Below are 26,476 nucleotides of genomic sequence, written 5' to 3'. Positions count from 1 at the left end.
GATTTGGAATAGAATGGTTGACTCTTAGTCTGGACAGTGCTGCTGTCTGCCACATAGCAGTATTTCGTGTTTATGTAACACCTTCCTTCCTGAGGCACTTTAAGGCGTTCTTCAGAACAGAAAAACAGCATTTATCTCCCGCTGAGGGAAGGCAAGCATTTCATGACCATGAAAGCAAAGGGAAATCTGGGGCAAAGTTATACTGAGGCAAGTACCAGCTCCTACAAAATACAACACAGGATTTTGTGCTGATGTGTGGCATCAAGGCCATGCTATACCAGATAACCACTAAAACAGCAGATCGACTTTTTTAATGGTAAAAAATTTTCTGTGGGAATATCCTTACAAGAAGTGTCTGTATTTGACTCTATATTACGTGTCTCTCCAGCACTCACAAAGGTCATGATGGTGCACATCGGTAAAGACTTTGGGGGCATTCCCAGTAGTGCTAAAAGTTAAGAGAGAACGGATGCTGTGGCCAAGTCAACTTGTCAGAAACCAGGAACTGGCTAGATCCCTGCCTAAACATACTAAGCCAACTGTCATCCAACATTCTTCACCTGCATTTCGAGATAGCTGGAAAAAGGTATTCACTCAAAAATCTGGTATGTTTGATGACACAGCAACACGGACATGAGACAGACAACTGCACAGGTTGGTAGTTAATTTACCTGTTCCAGAACTATTTTTGTTATGTATCACCCTCTGAAAACTGGAAGGTGATACCTAAGGCCATTTTGGGCCATACTCAACCCCTGAGATTGGCACTTCTTTTGACTAGGTGCTCATGAAGATGAAGAGCCCATTGCAGGAAACACCGAATACTTAAGTAGAATATAAACCAAATGAATACAATGCTATGAGTGCAAGATCCCAAGACTGTTAGCCATTTATATACAGGCCTCCTCTGGGAGAGTTCACACACAGAATTTTAATGATTGACCTTTTATGCTGTCTACAAGGCCGGAACTCTCCATCAGAACGTGCGTATGAAAAGCAATGTGAAGCACTTATCTATCAGCTCCAGTATAAGAGTCACAATAAAATGAAAGCTGATTAAACCTTAAAGAATAGACGACAAATCAAGTTAATGGGACATTTAGCTTTGTTTCCAGACAAATTGCAGTTTCTGCTGTAGTTTCTAGATATGAATAATTCGCAACAAGTAATTCTTTCCTGTTTTGTTTTCTCTGAGGAGCACCTAAAACCAGACTTTTTTTCTCATATTCATGATTTGAAATAATTAAGCTACCTTTTGTAAACCAAGTTTGCTCTGTAAGTTGCTACTCAATAATCAAGATTAAAGCCGCTTCTTAGTTAAAAACATCCCGACAGAAGTACTAGAATACAAGAATGTGAATGCCCAAGTCTCCTAGCACTGTTGGTAGTAAAACTTGAGCACTAACATTGGTGTATAAACCAAGTGAATGTTTGAATGGCCAAAGCAAAATTCTGTGTGCATTCTAACAGATATATGTTTCAAGTGCTTTTATCTGATAGTCGTTACCAAAGAGGACACTAATATATATAATCTCTCATACACATTGCCTAAAAAAACGTTTCTACAAGATGAACTTTTACAAAACTTTAATTTCTCTAAAAACATATTTCTGCATATTGCAGAATCTCATGGTTTTAAATAATAAACTAATAAAACAAACCGTAAGTCTGAGGTCATTTAACTTCTGGACATGACTTCACAGTTGTCTCTAGAATATTGGTGTCTGAGATTTCACATTCACTTTTATTTTCATTTGCTCATAGAAACTCAATGTCTTGCTGCCTGCAACAGGGTGATTCAGGACAATGACTGGGAAAATATTGACGCTTACCTTCCAAGTCAATGGTTATGACATCTAATACCAGTTTGGTGGCCTAGGAAATCACACAGCTTCAGTTTGATTCACAGCACGTAGCCACAGCATGTAGCCACATCAACAAGTGGCACATTTGGCCATGTAAGGTCACTACCCTCTTAAAGTGGTCCATCCAGGACAGGGATGAAATCCAGTGCTGGGGCAGCAATGGCAAAGCAGATACAACTGTGACATAAAGTTTACCTGTCCTGGGAATGATGGGCAGAGTGAATACCTTAACTCACCCACTAACATTTTGGTTTCTATATAAAGAAAGCCTTGATTTATTTTAAAGACCAAGTTAAAATATAAAAGAAGGCTGAGGCAAGTATTTTGCCGTACAAATTTGTATGTTTCACATTTCTTAGTATTTCCACATCCCTAGCAGGTCCTGGAAAGAACCACAGCTCCATATGGAAGAAGGCTTTGAATGGAAATTGTTCAAGTCTGTAAAGGCAGCACTGCCACCTGGTGTTGTGGATGAGCCATTTTGGGTACCATGAGTTTCTCTAACAAAAAAAGACATTTCCTATCTCACTTGGATTCTGCCATCCCCTGGGATTCTGGTAATTGCTATTCTTCTCATCAAGATGCTTACTATCACTTAATTTTACCCTTGTTAGTGATGAACCAACTGAAACATTGGAGAATCTAAGTCCTGCCATGCCCCCTGTTTCCTTGGTATCTCATTTTCAGTAAGTGGAGCCCTAATTACTTCTAGACAGGTATCTTCATATCGGCAAGCAGTTTGTAAATTCCAAATTAACACATTTTCCATTCCTACCTTTTTGAACAAATGTCCTCTACACAAAATAGTCTTGTTCTTTCCCACACTTTTTTCAGTACAGAAGTTTGCTAAACTCATTCATGCTTGGAATGCTAAACAGAGGCTATGGAGAAGAGAATAAAGTATATCTTATATGGACACAGTAAATGAGTTTCAGTCTGGGATGGCACCACATCACTGCAGCAGAGAAATAGAACTTTAAATCAAAAATACTTATTTTTCTTTTAAATGTATTCTCACAACACAGTTTTGCAGAATAACAGTTCTGAAACAGTGTTCGAAATACACAAATAAAAGAGCATCTCCTCAATACAAGGAATTCACTCTAGCTACAATCACCAGTTACTACACACAAGATTATATGTGCAACCATACAACTGACAGCTACAGAGCAGACGTCTGCAGGGCTGTCTCCTCTTTGAAAATGCTAATACAGCTGACACCGTGTTAACTTGTTCTCTCTTTTCTGTGAACACAAAATGAAAATGCAAAGCAGTTCTTTGAAAAGCATGGAACAGACATCTGCTTTGGATCAAGATCATCAGCAGAGCAGCAGCAAGAACTGTGCTTGCCAAACAGTCACAAAAGGTCTTGCCAGGCCTGGGGAAAGCCAAACATGGACTGTACCAGCACTTGCACAACAATGTTTTCTTCTACAGTTGATTTCTATTGCCTATGAGGTTTGCCAAAATAAGAACACTTTTTCATCTGATGGTGACTGGTTCAAATGCATCCCAGGGCACTAGAGTCTGTGGCTCCAGCCAAAAAGCACTGCATGAGCAGTCCTTTTGACAGTAAAGAGTTACAAGGTATTAACAGTCTCTGCAGGATCCAAGCTACAGTCATGAGCACCCACCGGCTGTTTCTGGCCCATGTACAGTAAAACATTTGACAATACCAACCTAGCTATTTATAGGCAAATGACAGAAACAAATTAGTGCATAAAAAACATTACTCTGATCATTTTGTCTGTCTTGCTGCCTGACAAAAGCCCTTGAATTTCACCTGCTGATTCTTCTTTCAGCCTCATAATTTGTGTTACAATTAACAAACATAGTTCAAGGGCCCAGGAATGAAAAATGGAAGACAAAGATTATGCGTTAAGGGGTCTCCAAAACACTTGTGGTACAAAATAATGCATATGTATCTTTAACATGGAAAAATGTTTTGCATGATGCTTTCTATTTAACATAGTCATCAAAAAGATGGTGCAATGGCATTTCAAATGTAATCTAGCCAAAGCATTTAGCTATGAAATTTGCACGGGAGATCTCAGTACCATATGCAGATACAGTTTAACACACAACTTCTCGGAAACAAAATGTTTAGTTTCATTTTTCCCAAAAAGAAAATCCTAAAATTTCAACAAGAAATGTAACTTTCCCTCCTGCAAAACTCTGAGGAAAATATTCTTTTTAAAAAATGGTTTTAAACAGGAATGCCCTGTAATACTTATAGAATAGGTCTTCTTTTGCACTGCATTACAATTAAAACAACGTCAATGAAGAGGACACTTGGAGACAGTCTTAACTGTCCGACACAAAACTATGAAATTCATAAAAGCTTTGGATTTTGTGGAAGAAAAAAATCAGCTTGTAGAAACCAAACTTAAGTAAATGGGCAAATTCTAACTTGTTTCTGCATTATAACCTTGAATATATATGACAGATTTTTAACATGTTGAGCAGATTTTAACACAGAACCTCAGAAGCATTTTGCTCCACACATTTTTTTTATTTTCAAGTATTTATAGATGATGAGCTAGTCTAAAATGAGTTCAGGTTGCAACGAATTAGTCAAAGTGGAGAAAAAGAAACAAACTTTTCTCACCCAGGCTATGCTCCTCTTTTTGCCTCTTTTCCCATTTTGAGCTGTCCACATAGGCTGCAGAAAGAAGGGATCTTCTACCTAATGAAGAAAGAAATCACTACGTAAGCCAGGCTGCTTAGACATCTCTAAACAAACTAACACTTTATTAGGTATCACCTTTTTCTGTCATATTTATTGAGTTGGATGCATTAAACCATCTTCGTGACACAGCTGCCAGCAGCAGCTACCACAATTCAGATTCCTTGTATGTGGACGAGCCATTACCTCGTCATTTTTAAAACAGAAAAGCTTTCCCCTGAAAGTTCTTTCTTCAGCATGAAACAAATCTTCCCAAACCTGACCTCTATAGGATAGCTTCTATAGGATAGCTTCTTTATACACACAGACCTTTTTCATCAAATACTGGCAATTAGCTAACTGAACGCATAAAAGCATAAGCAAAAAAGATCAATACACACAAAAAGGCTTTTCTGTTGTTTTTGGATAGTTATTTTTTCCACCTGTAAAGATTTGTCTCACTGCAAATGAAAGGTAGATGCTCATCTGGAAATACTCCATTTTTGATCATCTCCTTTTTTTGCATCTCCTGTAAACTGCAGAGTCCACTCAAATGTTTTTGAAAGTTTTTTCCAAATACTCTTTGTACCACCTTTGAAATCTGCTAAAGATGCTGTGCTAGCTTTTGAAACAAAATGGAAAATGCTTCAGTTGGAAGAAGAAACCATGTTTGTGCATCACTCACAGATGATGAGCCCTTGAAGATGCATAAGGAATATCTGGATAAAATTTTCTGAAGGAAGATACAGAAATACATGCAGAAGGTTGCAGAAACTGATATTAAGAAACATAAAATATTTTAAAAATAGACATTACTATGCTACACAGAATTCTTAGCAACTACCTTAAAGCCTTTATCTGAAAACCTATCTGCTACCAATAAAAGTTTGTTATTCTTGGGTGTGAAACAATTTTTCTCCTTATCATCCTTCTCACATGCAATTATACACACACGTCCAGCTGGGAACATCTTTGCAAACTTTTGTCAAAAAGACCTGGTACACAGAATTCCACAGTCAGAATACGAGAATACATACAACACTTTACCAAACCGTTAGAAAATAAGAAAAAGAGGTATTTTTGGTTGGTTGGTGGGGTTTCTTTTAAAGCTGTTTTTCATTATGTTGACAAAAGAGGCACACAAAAGGTTTGGGTTTTTTGGTTTTTTTTGGATAAACTTCTGTACGCTCATTCACAGCTACGGATGCCACTAGCAAGCATGAAGGTTTAAAGAATTATTTTCTACAGCAGAATCAGCTGTCTGTATGACAGTGCTTGCTCAGGTAAGCTGGTCAGGTTTCAGGTCTTCATGCCGGTTCACTGCTGAGCGGCTCCAGTGCCAGCAGGAAGGGCGGTGTTTTTGAGACACGGTCAGCTAGCTAGCTACCAGGAAGCATCACAGAGAAATTTCTGCTCGGGTAAGCTGAAAAGGCACAATAAAGTTACCCATCATCACCACACTTTAAGTAAACATTACTGAGTTCAGCTCTTCCCAAAGGTCAGGAGTTTTGGAAAGGTGGCTTCTCAAAAACATCAGTCTTGGTTGTGCTTCTGTCACCTGAGTTACCAGGTTTTGCTGAACATTTACTGCCGCGGGTTTGGCGGCCTCCATACGACTCCGTGCGGCTTCCCGTGACCCAAAAGGGCAGGTCCTAAGATATCAAGCTATGAAATCGGCAAGGTGGAATAGCTATAAAAAACAAATTAAGAATACTCTCCCGCGCGGCGTGCTAGTGATGCGCCGTTCTCTGAGCTGTCTCCAGTTTTTTATATATATATATATGTATAAAGGCGAAGGAAAAGTCCCCACACAGCACCCCGTCCCCGCTCACGCTCCCCACGGCGGCGGCCACCGCAGCCAGCGGCAACCACGCCGAGTCGAGGGTCCGCCCCGCCAGGGCCTGTCCCCCGCGGCCCGGCCCGGCCCGCGCCGTCCCTCAGCGCGCTGCCCGCTGCCCCCCGCCCCAGCCGCCGTAGCGAGCCCCGTTGCCGCCTGCCAGCGGACCACCGACCTGCCGCTGCGCCGAAGGCCCTCCCGCTCCAGAGCACGCCTCGCCTGAGCACGGGGGCGGCCATGGCGCCGAGGGAGGAGGCGAGCGGCGGCGCGGGGCCGGCCTGCGAGCGCCCCGCCCCCGGCCGCCGCTGGCAGGCCCGGGCTCAAGATGGCGGCCGTGCTCGCCGGCGGCTCCCAGCGGGTGGTGCGGGAGGCGGTGCGGCGCTCGGCGGTTCGCCCGCCCGCCTCGGGCTGCTGGGGCTGCGCGCCTGGAGGTACCGCGGGCTGCGTGGCGGGGACGGGCGGCGGGATACCTGGTTGGGGCCCTGGGCTGCCCGCCGGCTGGGGTGGGGGTGGGGGGAGGCCGAGGCCGAGGCCGACGGGAGTACTACAACTCCTGGCGGGCCCGGCGACCGCTGCCAGCCTTGTGCCTGACGGGAGTTGTAGTTCCTGCGGGGATACCCCTCTCGGCGCGGGTTATGGGCGGGGGGGCGCCGAGGGGCTCCCGGTGGGCTTCAGAGCGGGCCTGTTTGTGCTGCGGTGGGCCGGCCGAGCTGGTGCAGCAGAGATATCCCGCGGGGAGGGTTGGCAGCAGCGTTACTGCATTTGTCCCGTGCTTGCCACTGGCTGGATACGAGTCACTGAAAAAAACCCAAGCAAAACATGCAGGTTCATAAATGTGTATTTATTCTGTGAGGACGACAACATTATCCAGATGCTGGGCTGTGCCTGCTGGTTGTCACCACCACTATGCCTGGGCTTCAGATGCCTTTTGAAGGTGCTCCCTCGCCCAGAGAACAAAATAGGGGCATGTGGAAAGGAGGTGTATGGCAGAGGACTCCCCAGCATAGGCCCCGTCTGGCTTCTGGCCTGCTGCGCCAACGTCGGTGGAGGTTTCGCTCAGTTTATGGCTCTATTAGATCCCTCAGAGACATGAAGATCCCCCCTGCATGGTGGCCTGCCCACCGCTCTTTACTGGCCTTCCTTTTAGAGGGTTGCAGCATGTCTGAGGTAAAGCAGGTTGGTTGGTTAAGTTCTCTGGGATGGCTTGCACCACCTGTGTGCACCAGCCATCATATCAGTCTCCCTCCTTTTTCTTCAGAGTCCCTCTTATTTGGTTTTGCACTGGTTTGTTTCTATAACATTGTAAGATATGAATTTAAGGAAGTGGTAGAATTCAGCAAATTGAATTCAAGAAGGGTAAAATTCTGCTGCCCCAAGCTCTCTGCTCATACCGCCTGTGACCACTGAGTGTCAATGCGCTGTGGTGCGCCAGCCCCACCCCAGGCACTGGCATGATTCCCTTATCAGCTCTGGAGAGGCCCAGGACAGGGATGGTCTTTCGGTGTTAGACCAGTGGAGAAGGCCTGTGGGAAGTAAATGGCAGGGTAATCCAGGCCAATTCCATGCTGGATAAAGTGTATTTGTTCACACATTGGAACTGTTTCCATTAAATTTAATGGCTAAAGGTGCCATTTAATGGATTTTTTTCTTCAGATTTTATGAACTGTGTCATTAGCACACTTTGCTTGCATAGAAGACAAGTGTTTTTATTTGCATGGCCTGTTACATTTTGCTAGGGAAATGCAGAAGGAGAAAAAATAACCTAACGCAGGTCAATAGTTGCTCTTGTCCCTTCATGATTAGAATCATTCTTTAAGAAGCCAAAAACTTAAAAGATTAGATTGTGACAACATAAACTATTACAGTGACTCTCCGTTACAAAATCACTGGTTGTAAATAAAAATCTACTGGAGAGCTGGTTTTGTGGCAGCAAAAACTTCACAAACAGCATTTGCATGACGCTTTTGTTAAAGGAGATTACAACATAGTACAGTCGAGTTCAACACCCAAAGTTCATTTTGAGATTCTAGACTCAATGACTGTCTTATCTCTGATGTCTGTGCTGCACCAGAACTTCATTAGGTCTCCTGAGTGTTACTACAATCCAAATAATAAGCTTTGTGTTTTTTCCCTTTGTCTTCCTACTGCGTTTGGAGCTTCCAGAATGATACATTCTACAATAGCGGGGACAGCACATGTGAGGAAAGGAAGCTGTGCCACTAGTGAATTGTGGCGAAGAAAGAGATGACAAGACAAATCATTATAAAAGCATGAAAGGGGAGAAAGATCTTATTCTTGTGCAGAATCCTCCTGTACCTTGGCTAGGTGGAGAGGAATGGAGTCTCTAGTTTTTCTTTTGCACATCCAATAAATATGTATTTCTTCATCCTTGTACACATTAACTCTGGAAACCTGCAACATAGTGCTTGGGTTCTTTTGTCAGTGACATGAGCAACTGCAATTTTTGCAGTCTTTTTTTAGTGTCATGCTGCCAGTGGTCTGGCATCACACAATAATTAACAGCAGTAATTCATAAATGCAAAGTTCAGTCGTATTAAAACAGATAGTGTGACGTAAAACTCAACCTTCCTCTGTTTTTCTTATGGTAGGGAAGCGGTATCTGCTAACAGAAGATGATATAAAGTTACAAGAATTTCAGCAGATGAAAGTGGCAATTAGAAATGAAGTTCATGGCAATAAAGGTATTAGTATTTATTTCATAATCACCATTCTCCATTTTAGCATGAGTCCTAGGAAACAAGACAGTCAAAGTCATTATAATGTGACACCAATTGACCCCATTTAAAGCATCAACTTATGTATTCCTCTTGCAAATTTTTTGTAGCTAAAATTATTGGAAGATCTGAGGCTTTGTGGAATGAAACAATATTAGTTATGCTGTGCTGGAAAATGTGGAGGAGCTTTAAAGTATGCAAGGTGTTAACATAAGACCTGAAATGTTTGTGTCCTTGCTTTTCCAGCTTCGTCAGATGGTCTAATGGAAAATACTCTTTCAGTCTACAAATCTTGCTTCAAATATATAATCAGCAGAGAAAGTCAATACAAAGCCTAATAGTTACTTAACTATCCAGAGAAGGCCTATGCCAGTAATTCTCTTTTAATCTGCTCTGTAAATTTAGTTAGCTTATTCCTTTAGGTTTTTTATCTTTTACCTAATGTAAGTTCTCAGTTGTACACCCAATTCCATATGACTTACGCATAACTCAGAATATGGAAAACAAATCCAGGTTTTCCAAACTAACAAAGGAGCAAGATTGGTGGATTTTTTCTGATGGAGATTTTGTCATGCTGTTTAAAGTGTATACAAATTCCTTTATTTAAGGAACATGAATATAAAAATAAGTCTGCCTTTAATATTTAAGAAAGGTTAGGTAAAACTCCGTTTCCTGGACCTGTTTAATCATGTGCAGGTGTTCTAGTGATATAAATTGACAATTGTTCCAAAGGATGTATTTAATTTTAATTTTTTTTGTGTGGCAAGGAAAATACAGATAATCAAATTTAGTTTTATATAAACCAGTCTTCTGGGACAGAGCGGGACGTAAAGTCAACATGACAGTTTTTCTATATTAAGTAAAAGTAGAATTTAACTCAGGTAGGAGCAAGTCATAATGTTGTTATATTTTGCTGTGACGATGACATACTCATATTGGGAATTATTCATCCTGTACTTGGGATGCATTGAATTTATTGCTATGGGTCAATCACTCTTGCTAAAACAGGTTTGTAGAAGCCAAATATTTGGCTTTACAGGTCACAGATGACCATTTTGTTTTGTACAAATAGTAGCCCCTGAGAACCAATGAAAACAATGTGCTAGGCACCTATTTGTGTGTATGTATGCATGATTTCTGTACTCAGTGTTTAGTCTAATACTTGAAAGATGAAAAGTACTTAGGGCTAGTAATAAACTTGGTTTAGAAATAGAAAAAGCAGTTATAACTATTCTGTAACACAGAATATATAATAGCTATTACTTATCATAGTTATAATGCAACTATTAACTATAATAGTTATACTATTTAACTACAGCAGTTAAATAATTACCTACAGTAGTTATAATAACTATTATGTGTTCTTTAGAAATACAGTTTGGATCCCAGGAGTTTTTTAAATTTCTCCACACTTCTGAACACATCACAATCATTATATATGCATACTTATATATGCACATTTTTCTGACTTCACAGGATTCAGTTCTGCATCTCAGTCTTGAGTAAGGACTTGTATTTACATGTAGCAAACAGATATGCATCCAGTAGCTGAATATGTTGTTCTCTGGGATGCTCACTTTGCACCTCTTTTGTAGGTTACTAGCTTGGAAACAGCAATGACCCAACAACTGCTACAAAAAGGTTCACTTCCCTGCCCAAGATGGGGGGCAGCACCATTAGAGGAATGGGGCTGCCAGGTGGTACATGTGATTTTAATCTTGTGTACATCTGAATCAGAGCCTTGAGATTACAAACTGAAGGACTGGTCTTTGTGCTTGCTTTGTCATAGGAAAATGTGCTGGATAGAGAAACCTCTGTTTTGGGGGGGAAGGGAAGCACCTCTAAGTTTATGGCTATGTATAGAAATACATAGATTATGTATGAGACTTGTGTTTGCATCAATTGTGAAGGTATTTAAATCTTCTGTATGAGCAGTGTTGAGTAGAAGTTCTTATGCTCGTTTGAATGCTGAATGGGATTGGGTTTTTTTGTTTGCTAGCTTTTTAAAAAAAGAACATAAAGCAGAAAATGTTGGTTACAAAACTTCCTTCCTTTTTAAAATTTTTGTATTACCTGATATATTCCATAACATACACAATTAAATTAAGTTCACAATAAGCAACTTCTTGGTTTTCCAAGTCTGACATGACTTCATGGGGACACCTAGGCATGCTTGTCTGTGAGAAGCTTTATGCATTTTTCGTGGTGAAAAAACAAGCTTTCTGCTTCATTGAATCTCCATGTTTCAGGTACCAAGTATGCAACACAGATAATGGAATTGTCTATAGACTGCTGCTATAATGTGTTTTTTTTTCAGATCCGTATTTTGAAAGTATTAAAGAAAAATTAAAGAAAAATGGAATGATTCTCAAAAATGAATTAAAAAATTTACTGCATTTATGTCAGACTTCATCTGATGTGGAACTAGCCAGAAAAGTTATTTACAGGTATTTTTAACAGTCCACCTAACACTCTTTTCTGTCTTTATTTTTTTGCTTTTATTAGATTATCTCAGGTTATGTCTGCAGTTGAGGGCTTGCCCTAATTCAGTGGCTGTATGCATAGTTAATCCCTTAAACTAAGGCTCTATTTTCATTTACTTTGGGTCTTGCAACCCTTCAGAGACTCTCAGATGAGAGTCAAGCTATGGGAGCAAAGTGGTGTCCTGTATGCAGAATGAATGGTGAGCCACACAGAAACATCATCTCTCAGCTGGGAGGTAGTGGTGTGTTCACTGGCATTTTCTAGCCAAGACACGCCTGGTTATAAACTGGTCTGGGCTCAGCAGTGGCAGGTCAGGAGGTTTTGTGAATGAAAGCCTTCCCAGCAGTTACAGTGTAGAAGCTATAAAGAAAAAAGTGAAACACTTTATTTTTGTCTTTTTATTTGTTTTTTAGTGCAGGAGAGAAAAAGTTGAGGTATCTTAGCAGGTACTGCTGCTAAAATAGACTGCTGCAACTTCCTGTGCTATATTGCTCTGTAAATAGAAGGTAAAGTAACTGGGAATTTTTGTGGCAGAGACCCATTCTGTTACTAATCCAATGCAGGTTACTTTACTGGAAATAGAAGAGATTACATATTACTAGTTAATTTATGAGTTTGATCAAAACAATATTTTTCCATAAAATTAATCTGCTGTTACCTAAATGTCATTGGCTGGTGCATACAGAGAAGTGTGCCTCTGTCATTGCATATACAAATCTTCCTGTCTGTTTAAGCTGTTTTCCCTTGACAAATTCCATGCGCTGTGTGATTTACTTTCTTTAATCTTTCCAATAGGTACCATGAACAGAATGGAATTACAGCCTTACATAATTTTAAATTTGGGCCCCTCTTTATGAGGCTATGTTATGAGCTGGACCTTGAAAGACCTGCAGTAGAACTTATCAAAGATCAGGTAATTCCCCTATATATTTTGAAAATATTGTTGTTGTTGTTATTAGTCCAATATGAGTAATTGGTATGCTACTCACAAGCCTTGCATGAGCTCATAGACTTGAAGTATATGTGTTGCAGTAGCAAGGATGTCTATGACATTAATGTAAGGATGCATATCACATGGTTTTTATTTTTAAAATAGCAAAACAGTGATTAAAAGAAAATTAAATGCTAGTTTGACTGATAACTTTATTGTTTTAATTCTGTATAATTGCATCCTTTGAATAAAAAGTATCAATTAAAAAATAATTCCTCAAATGAACACAGCTGATGCATGTTTTCCTGCATCCTGTGTTGCATTAGGTCATTCTTGGAAATGAACACTTCTGAGTTGTTATGTAGTAGTCCTCTGAAATCCCTGGGATTATTTGCACCAACAGATTTATCATGTTACTCTGTACTTCAAACTCTCTCTGAACCCTGTAGGGGTGGTGTGATATTCATCAGCTCAGGAACTTGGCCATTTTAGTGCTGAAGAAACTTAAGGACTTGTTCCTGAACATCTGTAAAATGCTGTGTGTGCTATTATGACAGGATATTAATCATGCCCAGTGTATATGGAACTAGATGATCTTTAAGGTCCCTTCCAACCCAAACCATTCTGTGATTCTATAAAAAATTAAAAAGATTCTGTGCAATAATGTTGTGTCTTCAAAAATCTCTGGCGACCGGTGGAAAGTCTTGTCTATGATGTTAATTCATTAAGGCATGAGGTATGCCTAGCCAGAAATGGGAGAATTCTTGCTTGGGCTAGTATTCTTAAATTAGGCATGTGTAAGAGTATGTGTGGTTTTCATTTTGGTTTGGGTTTTTTTGATTGAGATCTATGTCATTAAGACAGGACCTGCAGTACTTAATAGGACTTAGTTACTGATGGATAGTAAGGTAGAGTACCACTTCTTCAGACTCTGCTGCAGAAATTTAGACTTAATACCTCTGGCATTTTATTTGGCTATTCCCAACACAGTGTGATTGAAGTGGAATGTAAAATATACTTGTTCTTTCTTCTGCTACTCTGCTTGTCATCACTCAAGCCCATGTGCTGATCTCTTCATTATTTGATATTGTGATTAGCAGAAAATTCATTCAATTTCATTCTGGTGGTAATTTACCCCAAAGGTATTGTTAATCAGCTGCAAGCTGTATTTCTGCTGAGATTTTGGAGCTGCCATTAGTCAGTGACTTCTGATTGCATTAACTTAGAGGTCACAATCTGTCATTAAAAAAAATGATAGTGGGAATCTCTGGGAAATTTCTGTTTAATTTTAGTGAGCTTTTGACCATACTGAGTCACTGGTATTTTAGAGGTTACTTGACAGAGGGACAGTCAGGGAAGCTAGAGAATTAAATGTTGAACTTGTGAAGAGGGGGCTTATTCCAGTAGGAAGACCTGCTAAATGCTGTGCATAGTAAGAATGCTCACTGTCCTAACTTTCTTTACACTTGCTCTGTTTGTATGTTTCTTCTCCAGAATTTGCATGGTTTTTTCTCAGAGAGTACATCATTCCATATTTTGATGACGATGTTGTTTAAAAAGGGCCATTTTGAAAGTAAGTACTGTGCTAAGGCATATACATTTTGAGGAGGATGCTTCTCACTGTTAAGTGTGTGCGTGCATATAAATACATATATTTTTAATGAATATTGCTGGTTGGTTTATGGGTTTAGAAGGCCAAACAGCATGTAAATCTGTAGATGTGAATGAGCTGCACTCTAGTGTGTAATCAAAATGGAAGGCTGTATTTGTTTCATAGTTCCAATGGTATTCTTACCATTCTCAGTTGCACTGAATTGTGATTATACAGGGGGGCTTGTTTCCTAAACCCTCTTCTCTGAAGGCTTAACTTCTCTTTGGTTTGTAATTTCCCATAGCTTTTTGTTTTCTCTATTCAAAGTTTGTTTTATGTGGTTTTTGGAACAGCAAGTTCTTCAACAATTTTTTTGGCAGTTCCATATTTGTGTCAGAGCAGGGAAGAGTACCCTTTTTCCTTTGATAACAAAACCAGACCATAGTCTTCACTTGGTTTGTCTTACTAGTGTGCCCACACAGAGTGGCTATTGCAATATTTAAGTCAAATGCTTCAAATCAGTTTGGCCATTGGTGAGGATAAGGGGGACTCATCTGACCTGTCTGAAAAGACTTTTCATTAAAAAATCTCAGGTTGAGTATGGAGTAAGTTTTTCAAGTAAATCCCTTTATTTGAAATTTGTTGAACACACACTGCTTGGTCTCTTGACATTTGGCAAATCTAAGTCCAGCAGTTGTCCTAAAAGTTGAAACTGAGCCACTATAAAAATAACTAGATCAGAGCCTGAATGCAGTGTTATGGTGTAGTGGAGCATGTGCGTTATTGGGAGCTGTTAGATAGTTTGCCTACAAAGGTGGAAGCTTTAATCATATGATTAAAAGGCTTGCTTTCTGGGCAGTTAGGAAGAATGAGAGTGGCTTTGTCAAGTATCCAGAATTTAGTTTTAGATTTGTATGAAAATAATAGAACAGTAAGGCCGGATGCTAATGTAGATTGAAAACCTCCTTGCTTTTCCTTCCCTTGCTGGGAAGAAATATTTATATCCAACTGACCCTCAATTAAACTTTTTGTAATGTATTAATTTTTTAAAAAATAACAGATTTCAGTTTACATTCTTATTTTTAAATAGACTTACTGAGCTCATACCACATTGAGATTTTTTTTCTTTCTCAGTTACTAAATGTACAGCCTTAAATTTGTGAGGTGAGTAACTCTAATGTAATTTTGATAGGTGCTTTGGAAGTTCTGGTAGAAATGAAAAAACAAGGTATACCTTTCAACAAAGAAACGTATCTACTTGCATTTGCAATATGCTACAAACTGGTAAGTATTTTCAATTTACATGATGAAAAAGTATTTGAAATGCCTTCTCTATGTCTTCCTGTTATTTTGGATTTTAAAATTTCCATATGTTCCCAGCCATGATTTCTTATCTAGTGCAAATATTTTAGACATATTTAGGTCCTAAATTGCTTCATTGTGCATGATATGGTGCACATGTATAGCTTCCCATACAAACTACTGTCACAAAGCAAATCTCTAAAAAATTACATGGACGTAAGCACTAAGGAACAAATTTGATACAGTCTTTGATTAGCTGATAGTATTCTTTCTCTGGGATCTGTGCCTCTCTTCAGACTACACTCTGTGCTTGAGCCTCAGTATTGGTTTTATAGAGAGACAAGGCATATGTATGATACTGTTGTGGTGTAAACCCAGTCAGCAACTAAGCACCACACAGCTTGCCCTCCTCCCCCATCCTGGTGGGATGGGGGAGAGAATTGGGGGGGGGGAACCCATGGGTTAAGATAAAGACAGTTTAACAGGACAGCAGAGGAAGGGAAAATAATAATAACAATGATAAAACAATGTACAAAACAAGTGATGCACAATGCAGTTGCTCACCATCCACTGACCGATGCCCAGCCAGCGATCACTGCCCCCTGGCCAACTCCCCCCAGTTTATATACTGAGCATGACGTCATACGGTATGGAATATCCCTTTGGCCAGTTTGGGTCAGCTGTCCTGGCTGTGCCCTCTCCCAGCTTCTTGTGCACCTCGCAGAGCATGGGAAGCTGAAAAGCCCGTGACGAGTATAAGTACTGTTTAGCAACAACTAAAACATCAGTGTGTTATCACATTTTTTCTCATACTAAATCCAAAACACAGCACCGTACCAGCTGGAAGAAAATTAACACTATCCCAGCCAAAACCAGGACAGACATGTTCTGTTTATCAGATATCTCCCATCCGTTTCTCCCCGCCCTCTCCAAGTAACCTTGAACCATTTCTGTAATTGCACCCAAATTTGACAAGGATTAGAGTTCTCAAAGGTAACCTGTTCCTACTGAGGATAGTGGAGAGTTCCTACTGAGCTGAGTGGAGAAGGGAAACCTAAATGAATGCCTTCAGTGAGAGACAGGCTGCCCCTTAGCTTAACTGTATTTTTAGCTCAGAGAAAAAGAGTATGAACACAGTAAGAAACTAGGCTACATAGGTTCTACAAGTGTTTCCTTAGAACTGTTTCCCTTTTGTAGCAAATTGAGATCCCCAAACTTTTTTTTCTTTTGATCTTCCTCTCCAGATTTGAATCAGTTCTGCAATTTGAAATATTAACATAGGCCCTTCCCAAACTCAGTAGGAAACTCTTCTTCTATTTCCCCATGTTTTTAGGAAGAAGGACACCAGCTGAGGAAAAATTATACCACTAGAGTAAACTTCCTCAGGTTTCTCAGTTAACCATACAATGAAACTGAGTGCATATGTGATAAAAAGGAGTTGGCCTAGAGTCATAGCTCAGCAGTAATTTATGTGGTGCTTCTGAAATTCTCAGTTCTAATGAATCAGGGCTGCCTTTAGGTCAGGGGAAATAGAAATAGCCATATGGCTTTGGTGTTTGGAGAGTGGGGCAGTAGACAAAGCTGAGAAAGAGCTGTGGAAGTTGTCTGCTGTTAAAAACAGCTAGAGATTTATGGTTACAGTTTAGGGATGTTACCAGCTCTACATAGAAGGCACCTTTTTTAGAAAGTTATGAATGTACAAAGACTCTGACACTCTGCTACAACCCAAGTTTATAAGCTGGTGTTTGCTACTAGCATCTACTGAGGGAAAATTTACCACTTCAAGGTTGCTCCTTGGTCTATACTCTTCCCGTTTAGGTAAAGGCTTTCACAGAAACCCACTGTGTTTCTCTGAGGTATCCTTTACTCCCTCTACTGTAGCTTCTTCCCTAAAATCTTTACGTGGTTCTTTCCATGGCCTGCTGTTAGAAGGTTTGGATCTATGGCATGTGCAACCAGAAGAGGTTCCTGAGACTTCTGTTTTCTACTACTTCTGGCCTTACCTGTGTTTTCAGTAGAGAATCTGGCCCATCATTACTTGTTTAGCGAATTGATAAAAATAGAGGGGAAATTATTCTAAACTGTCACCCAGTTATTTTAACAGCCACAATAAATTTGTGGGTTTTTTTTTCATTAAGATAAAATACTATAAATAAGGGTATAAGCTGTAGTAACCCTTTATGCACTAAAGAGGATTAGGTGGAGCTCTTTCAAAAGCTTAATCTGTTGATTCAGCTGTGAGTGGTAGGAGGAGAAACCATGAAGCTCAAAAGTGTTTTTGCTCAGGATGCAACATAAGAAACTTGAGAAAAAAATCTCAAAGGGAAATATCTTCAAGATGCACTACTTGAATACTGGAAATAATGATGCTAGTATCATTAAAAGCAGTTCTGGATTTTTACCAGGTTAATTCTTGCTTTCTTTTGAATAACCATGCCAGAGACCAGTACAGAAAAATGTACAAGGCTTAAAGCTCAGATATTGCTAGTGGATAAACAAAGGAATTAATGTTTAACCTTTGTACAAAACTGTTTTAGAGATCAACTCTAAAACACTTCTGGGATGTTCTAAATCATTGTAAGGCACTGCTATCCTCTAAGGTAACAGATGGTCCTTCTTTTAGTGCAGGAAAGGGCTATAGGCCTTTTGATGACAACAAAATATTTATGTAATAATAATCAATCTTCTGGTGGTCAGAATGTTCCTAAATTTTCAAAGAACATGTTTTAAATCACAGCTTTCTCATGTGGTTTAAAAGGTATTTTCACAAGCTGTGCAGACCGTTCAGCAGTGGCATCGAAAAGCATCCCTTAAACACCCAAAGGATGACCCTATCCTGTAAATCATGTCCAGTATTTTGCAGGAATGATGCTTTGAACAGTAGGAACAGAAATCAACACCAAATACTAGGAAGGAATATAAAAGCTCCTATCGCCATTGGTGGTACCAGTTGTTACAAAACCTTCCTGCTGCCAGCTTTTAAGTTTTGCAGGTATTATTTTGTTTGGGGTCCAGTCAACTCTACTCATAATTTCCAGTGTGAGGAGTGTTGTTTTTGAGAGTTGGTGGCTTGTGAGGTAATGCACAGGTAAACTCATTGCCTTTTACTAAAGACTCCTATTGAAAATAGCCCCAGCAATAATGGAAGCTTTCTGTGTTGGAAAAAAGGCAAAAGTCTAAGCTATCATATTAGAATATATACTTTGGAAACATCTTGCAAGATGTAATCCGTAAGAGAGGCTAAAAATTGCTGAATGTTCAAATTTGCATGTACACAGATTTCTTTAGTATAATGGTGCTGAGTAGTTCAATGCTTAGAAAACATTGATTTTCATTAACTATCTAATGTAGCTTTTAGAATAAAGGCCAAGAAGTCAGCTTTCTTCCTGATTTGGGAATGATTGGAAAGTGGAAAGGAAAGTGTCTGTTGGTTTTAGCATACTGCTGGGGTTGTTTTGTCTCTTGTAGAAGCCAAAATAATTAGGGCAAGGTGTAGTTGTTAAAATAATGGAAGCTATTTTTACCCTCTTCTGAACTCTGTAGCTTTGAATATCATGTTTTGATGTTGTGTTTCTCAAGAAGTGCTGCACAGAATCTGTTGGTTGCATTCAGATATGGATTGCCTTGATGGTCTTACAGTATGTTGACTTCTGAATGCCTTCTGAATGTGATTGCAATTGTCTACAGTCCTTTCAGATCACAAGGATAACAAGTGCAGCTTAGGTTTGAAATTTCTATGCAGGACAACCTGGAGTCTTGCAAAATCTCTGCGAAACTGCTTGAAGAAGCACAGCTAAAAGGTGACACATTGCCACTCCGAGCGTTCTGCTTTGCTGTCGCAACTGCTCTAAAGCAGGTACAGTACCTTTTGTTTTGATTTGTGCCTGAATCTCTATAGTTTTATTGTAGTAAGATAGTCCTTGAAAGGAAGCTAACATAGAGGAAGCATAACTGATCTATGTAATAACCTCAAGTACTAGAACTTTTAGGCCCCCGAAAGAGTAGGATTATAGACAACTCCCACACATAGTGAATGTGGAAATTCTGAAATCTAAACATATGTCTCGAGTGTAATGCACAGGTATTTTGTGCTAGTGACAATGCCATATATTTTTAGAAAATGAAAGAGAGTTGGGCCAGCAGGTTAGATGTAACCATGGACCAAGTCCTGCAGATACTACTATTTAGTGATGGTTTCCTTTAAATAGAATTAAAATGATAATTTAAAATATTTGCACAATCATCTCTTTAAAATGTTTATCTTGGGAGGCAACCTTAAAGGCTATGATGTGTATTGCCCTACTGCCTAGGAGATGGCCTGCCCTCTCCACAACATGTTTCTTCAGGGGGACATTTTCATATACCTCATGTGCCTAAGCACTGAGGCTCTGAAGCAGTACAGGGTGAAAGATTGAGCAGGACAATAACAATTAGGAAATCCTAAAGTCTGGTATGTCCTCTGCCATTAATTTGTGTATACAGCTTGAGGAAATTCTGAGCCTTCTCTGTTTCATGTCTAAACAGAGGTCAGAGGCACTGTAAGAGCTATGTTGTTCACAGATTTGAATGAATGAAGTAGAATTGTTAAAATTTTCTTATGCACTCTGTGGTCTTTTTTACACTGTCTCTGTGAACAGAGACACTGAACAGTAGCATCGTTGAAACTTTATTCATGTGCATGATGGCATGACAGGGCTTCTCATTGGCATTGAGGTTAAAAAACAAAATCTCCATCTCTGAAACAACATGAAATATCCTTGATGCTGTTGCTTTATGTAAAAATCAGTTAAGATTCTTGTTTTGCAAACAAAAAAATGTTCCACATTACACGTAAATATTCCTTAAGCTGCATGATCTTTGACAGTACGTCTTGCTTTGAGTAAGATGTTTCTTGATTCCAAGGAACAGTGGTTGGTCTAGTAAATGTCAGTGTAACATTTACTGTCTATACAAATCAGTTGATGGCATAGACACGATGCTGTAAATGCGTATGTCCAAAAGGTTAAAAGTGCTGGGCAAGATAAATACCTGCATTAACATATGCTGCCCTTCATTTAAGTACTTTGACATGGGCCAAACTGAGCATGTGTGTAGATCTTTTATCTTTCAGGTGCCCTCATGCTCAGTGTTGGTTACATGCTTCCTTTCCCTGCTGATCTGAGGCAGGGAGTACTGTCTAATGTGCTAAAGAGCCAGATGACATGGGAACTCCAGCGTGGGGTGTTCCTTTCACAGGCTGGATGCTGTTTGGAGTCTGTGAATCTTGGTGAAGGGATTCTAGATGATGGTTTGTGATTCATTGAAAAGACTGCTGTTTTTCTTGAACTTTTATTGTGAAAATGTGTCACACATGTTTAACTGTATTTTTATAATTCTATTTTTATAATTGTATTTATAATTCTTTCCTAGAATGATGTAACGCAAGCCAAATTTTATTGTTCCCAGATAATGAAAACAGAGAGCAAACTATACAATAATCTTAAAGTAAGTATGCTTGCTGTGTATTAGAATCTTGCAGAGAAGTACGCAAAAAACTCCCCTGTGTGAAGTAACAGAAGGCCAACTTCTTAGTAGCACAGACGTGTATCAGTGCTGTTGCTGAGCTTCTTTGTGAGCCAACATCAATTTCTGTCACTTGGATGAGTTACATTCTGAATTGTTAACACCCTCCCCCCATTTTTTAAAGTCGCTTCCTACCATAGATGGGAACGGAAAGTAGACAAGTCCTACATCTGTGAGTATAGACCTATGAACAATTTCTAATTATGACATTGTGACTTTCTGCTTTCTTGCTACAAGAGATTTAAAAAAACACAGCTCCAAGTAAATGCTTTCCTTAGCTGTGCTCTGCCCACTTCAGGCCTCCTTCAGCCCTGTGAACCTTAACCACATATGTAAATACAACAAATTTTTTCTTTAATTGCGTGGTCTACAACCTGAGAGAAAGTCTACTGCATGTGCCCAGTAAGTGACCTCTCTAAGCTATGGAAAAAAACAACTTATTCAAGCACAGCTAATGCAGCGCCATCAGAGGAGCTCTGCCTCCAGGCTCACCCTTCCTTTCCAGGTCCTAGCTGTGAAAAAAACCCAAACCTTTGTGGAAATTGATCATTCCCTCTGCTTTCTTCATGATTAATGGATTTTTATCAGCACAGCATCTAGAAATGTATTTTGTCCTGCTTTTCTTCATGTCTTCCTCAAACACTTTTTTTAAAATTTGTATTCTGATGATCAGTACTATTTGTGTGGTCTGGTTTTATTTTATTTTTAAGGTTCTTGTCCATCTCAGATCTGGTTTGCTAGAAGAAGTAATAAAGACATTAGAGGCAGCAGTGGAAGTAGATACTCCTCCCTTTGTGAAAAAAATTGAGTTTTCTGAGCAGGTGGTAAGTATACAGTAATGAGAGGAGGTCCATGGTGCTTGGCTGAGCCATGATGACAGTGGTTCAGCTACAGAACTTCAGATGCCTGTGTTCACCAGACTAAAGTTGTTTGGATTCTGATGCATTCAGATGCCAAAGCAGCTGGCTGGCTTTCTGTACTGTCGGACAAAGCACTTAGGTGTCCACTTCCCTTTTTTATTGAGGATCCTGCTCTTAGAAGCTCAAATGTCATCTGAATGTAGATGAAGCGTTCCCTAGTGGCATTAAATAATTTAATCCCTTGCCTTCTATGCTATTTTCATTTGATGTAAAAATGAGAATAAAGTTCTGATCACAGCGATATTGTTAGGTTGGTAATATTTGCAAAGACCTGTGATGCTATACAGGGGAGTGTGATATAGGAAATAATAGCTTTTGCTATTTTACTATATTTTACTATAAAAAATAGCTTCTACAGTATTGATCGCCAAGAAGGCTTCCTTCAGAGCGCATATGTATGCCTGTCAGCTTGGCAGCATTGCTGCTGCTTTTCCTGAAACTTACTAGTATATTCATTTTGAACGTGTCTGTGGAACAAGATATTTTAAGACTGTGTTAATAATTAAATGCTTAGCCTTTCACTGCTGCCTATTAAACAAAATGAATAACTGGTACGTAAAATATAAATACTAGGTGGAAGGGGGGCATACCTTCAAAACATAGCCCCTGTATATTAACTGCTATGTTGAAAAGAAATTTCTTTAAGCAGCATTTCATTTTGTAAATTCATTGCAATAAATGTTCCATGTGTCAACATATTTTGATTTTCTTTGGCAAATTTGTAACAGTCCCTAAGAAGACTAAGCATTAGTCCTAACCCATTCCTTCCACAAAAGGTTATTGATCAATAAAAAATTTTTGAGAGATTTACTTATACTTGAGGTCATACTCTGTGTATGGCATACAGAACTTCTCAGTATTCTATAGGCTGACTTTTATTGATTTGTACTGTACTGTACATTTAGTGTGATACATAATAATAATTAGAATCATGCTGATCTGGAAAACAGATTCCAGGAACGTTTCCTGGGTTTAAATAGAAAATAATTGTATTAGTCTGTACTAGGACTGAAAATAGGACTGTACAATTTTGAGGAAGTTTTAAATCAATAAACTCTCTCTAATGGGTATCCAGTGCATTTCCACCATTGTCTAGTGATGTACATAATGTGTGCCACATAAAATTCTCTTCTTATGAGTCATTGTGTTAGCCGCGTATCTTAGGTTGTGTACTTTTTTTGTTTTTTGAGTGATTGCTTGTCTTCAGTATGGTGGTTGAATGAGATCTTCGCTTGCTGAACTGTGACAGTCTGTCTTTCTCCTCCTTAGCTGGCTACAGTCAGGGAAAAGATGGAAGAAAACCCCAACCTTTCTGCCAAATTAGGAGATATTTATACAAAACTACAAGCTTCAGGACGGATAACCATGTGCACGCTGGAAGACATGCTTTTCCAGATTCCTGGTTCAAAGAAGACCCCTGCAAAGCTTTTAAATCAGAAGCAATTGGGCTATCAGGCTGCTAAACCACTTCGGTCAAATCTGTTGCTGGAATAGTTCAATATTTGATGGCAAACTGAACTGCTGTTAGCATCTCTTAGAAGCCAGGTTCAAATAAAATGTCTTCTGCCCTCCTCCACAATGAACAATTGTTTCAGTCATTTGTGTGAAACTGCATTTTAAATACAGATCATGTAGCTTCCACATTTCAATTTTGATACTAAAAACAAGCCATGACAGTGGGTATTTGTGTGTTGATCAGAAATGGAGTGATAGAATGGTTTGAAGTTTTTCCTCAGGCACTTAAATCAGGATTTTCCTATGCTAAATGTCCTGATGGAAGTGAACAAAATAGGATGCGTTTCTGACCTGACTTCTGTGGTTCATGAAAAAAATTCTGTCTTCATCAAATGTAATGTTCTGACTGAAAGGATAGATGCAGTCCAGAGTCCAGATAAAAGAGTACGGAAGTGCTTTAACTGTTTATTCAAATTCCATACATCTCAAGAGAATCAGAGGAAAGCAAGCATCTTTTGTTCCCTTTAGTATCTTTTTTCAGAAGCAACATGTTAATATGTTTTTTCATATCAAATGGAATCATGGAAATGCAATGGGAGGTAGCATGGTCCACCAACTGGAGATTCCTGAACAAAAGTCAGAGTCTCAGAGTGAGTGGCCCTACATATCACTTCTTCCAATTTGGATGTTAACCATCCCAGGATAAGCAGATCTTGATACAAGTTTGCAACTAAGTCCTAACAAGTTTCTTAGAGCAAATACGATCACTTTTTTAGACTAGAATTACGTATCATCTGCAAAATTCACTTATATGTAGAGCAAGTGATCATAAAAACAGTGCAAAGAAGCTTCACATTGACACAGCTTTAATGACTCCAGGCCAAATGTGCTTGCTTCTAGTAATAAAAAGCTGTGTTTAACTATGAGTCCTGTGTACCCAAAAATCTTTTCTCATTCGCCATCTGGAATACAAGGAATTGGAAACAGTGATACCTTGGCTGGCACTGAGGTACTTCTGGTTTCCTTCTGCATATGAAGTGATGAGCCTGTTAGTACAGAACTTAGCAGTCCTGTGAGCACAAGACTAGGTGGAGCCTAGCTTGGTACTCTCCAAGTTGGGCAGCCTTATCTTTCTTTTGGCTTCTGTTCTTTTTATTTTTGTCTCTCCGCTACTCAAGCAAATGTCAGAAATCCAAGGATCTTTTCTGTGAATGAGTCTGTGCATGCTATATGAAATTTCGTTGAAGCCAGTGAATCACTGTGAAAGAACAAGAACCCATCCACGCAGAAACGCATCTTTAGCCATGGAAGCAAATGTGGCTACAGCAGGTCCAAGGTTTCCTTCTGAGGCTCTAACACTGTAACTCATTTCTGTCACCAATGCGTCTTGTTAATACTAAAATGCACAAGGCTGTTACACAGTGGATGGAATTTCATGCAAATGTAAGTGAAGAATAATTTGAAGTTTATGTCACATTTTTGTGAAATGTGTGCATGCTTTTTATGCGTGGTTGCACAGGTTAAAGTACTACATACATTGGTCTAAGAAGACAGCTAATTACTTGTTCTGTAATATTCTGTAGCACATAATTTCACACATAATTCAGGAGTACAGGTTTTTAGCTGTTTTCTTTTCCCTCAGTTGGAAATTCTTTCAACACTTCCAATACAAAAAGGACCCTGAAGTAGCTCCCCATCTTTTCTCCACAAATAAATCTGATACAGGATTTCTAAAGGCTTCTTGCAGGCAAGGATTAATTTCAAAAAAATTAAAGGAGTGAACTACTCTTCAATTTACTTGGTACTATCAGGACAACTGATGTATAACTACATTTTTATGGACAATAGAATATAGTTTCGCCCATTTAGCCTGTTACATAGCAAATATATAAGGTCAATTCAGTTTAATTTCATTATTTGGCACTTTCAAACTTGTATTAATTGCAAGAAGTTGGTTCATCCTAGGACTGAGATGCATGTGTGTGTTTGTTTGTTTTAATCTGAATTGGTTAGGTTCCTGACAGAGGCTGTATCCTACCTGAAACTGAAGTAATGATAACTTCTATTACAATTGCCAATGTAGCTGATGTTTTCTATTCTTTGTTCTCTTGACTACTTGTTTTCTTGAGGCTGATTTATTCAAGCTGACTGTTAAGTCGATAATTTATTTTAAAGAAACACCATTTCTTTGTCTTGGGAGAGAAGGGGGATGCCCTTAAATAACTAACAATACTTCCATAGAAAAGGAAAGCAGGGACCCAGGAAGGATTGAAGGGTGGGTTCAAAAAAACACACACAAAATTCACATTAAACAATTAAACATTACAATATTGAAGGTTGCTCTGGAAGTGGTGTAGAAGACTGGTAACATCCTCCCTTAGGAAAAAAGGTAGGAGAAAAGAACAACTTCTAATGTTTATGCAGCTGATTTCAAACAAAGTCTAATTTGTTTCATACAAGTTGCAGAGAGGCTTGTTAATCGGGAAAGCTTGGATTTGAATGTGTATTTATAAATGTACCTTTTGGTGCATCAAGGTCCTGAGCACGCTGCCTTTTGTGCAGAGAAGTCTTCAGCCGTGTGCTTCATTTAGTGTATTTAGGTGTGGTTGGCTTCTGGTTTCCCAGCTCCCAAGATCAGGAAACCAAACTTGTCTAAAGTTAAGCAAATACTTAGGGGTTTTGCTGGGTCAGAGTGGCTGGAATGTCAAGGGCTGAGTTACTAGAGAGCATTTCTTGGAGACAGCCTCAGAGAACAGGATGTGCACTATATTATTGCAGCCAGTGGAATAATTATACTTTGCTTATATGGAGTTTTAATCGAGGATGAACCTTGAAATTAAAGAGAAGCCAAAATTATGAAATTCAATTAATAGATTTTTTTTTGGTGAACAAAACAAAGGAAAAAAACAAGGCATTTGCATTTCAAAGTGAATCGCTGGATTTTTTTCTAGGTTGCACTGCAAGAGACTTCTGTAGGAAATGCTGCTTAAAGCTTTATGTAGTAAGTAGCTCGGATCAGAATCTGAGGGCTCTTTTGGGTACTGTTATGTGGGAAGGGATTGCTGTTTATCATACTCAAATATTCTTCCTGCAATAAAACGAAGCATGAGTTTTGTGCATGTCCTTGCA

General features: G+C 39.2%; 2 protein-coding genes across 4 annotated transcripts in view; one reads left to right on the top strand and one right to left on the bottom strand.

The window, feature by feature from the left end:
* The window catches only part of MRPS27 (mitochondrial ribosomal protein S27), a 47,829-nt gene extending 41,122 nt beyond the window's left edge, over nucleotides 1-6,707 (bottom strand). The window contains exons 1-3 of one of the 3 annotated variants that reach the window (XM_075526326.1): nucleotides 6,543-6,707; nucleotides 4,474-4,551; nucleotides 377-448 (exon numbers count right to left, since the gene is read on the bottom strand). In XM_075526326.1, the coding sequence (XP_075382441.1) occupies nucleotides 377-448; nucleotides 4,474-4,551; nucleotides 6,543-6,606 (214 nt within the window). In that variant the 5' untranslated portion in view covers nucleotides 6,607-6,707. The remainder of the gene's footprint in view (nucleotides 1-376; nucleotides 449-4,473; nucleotides 4,552-6,542) is intronic. The other 2 variants (XM_075526324.1, XM_075526325.1) reach the window with 2 other exon arrangements.
* Nucleotides 6,605-24,281, top strand: PTCD2 (pentatricopeptide repeat domain 2). The gene is given in 11 exon segments (XM_075526327.1): nucleotides 6,605-6,673; nucleotides 6,675-6,798; nucleotides 8,977-9,069; nucleotides 11,420-11,549; nucleotides 12,382-12,499; nucleotides 14,012-14,090; nucleotides 15,301-15,392; nucleotides 19,153-19,266; nucleotides 20,820-20,894; nucleotides 21,683-21,796; nucleotides 23,162-24,281. Coding segments are annotated over 11 exon segments (1,233 nt in total). The 3' UTR covers nucleotides 23,387-24,281.
* The last annotated feature ends 2,195 nt before the right edge of the window (nucleotides 24,282-26,476 follow it).

The sequence above is a fragment of the Mycteria americana genome, chromosome Z (genome assembly GCF_035582795.1).
Source record: "Mycteria americana isolate JAX WOST 10 ecotype Jacksonville Zoo and Gardens chromosome Z, USCA_MyAme_1.0, whole genome shotgun sequence".
Classification (NCBI taxonomy): domain Eukaryota; kingdom Metazoa; phylum Chordata; class Aves; order Ciconiiformes; family Ciconiidae; genus Mycteria; species Mycteria americana.
The sequence above is the reverse complement of the archived record's forward strand: the minus strand, read 5'-3'. Positions and strand labels throughout refer to the sequence as shown.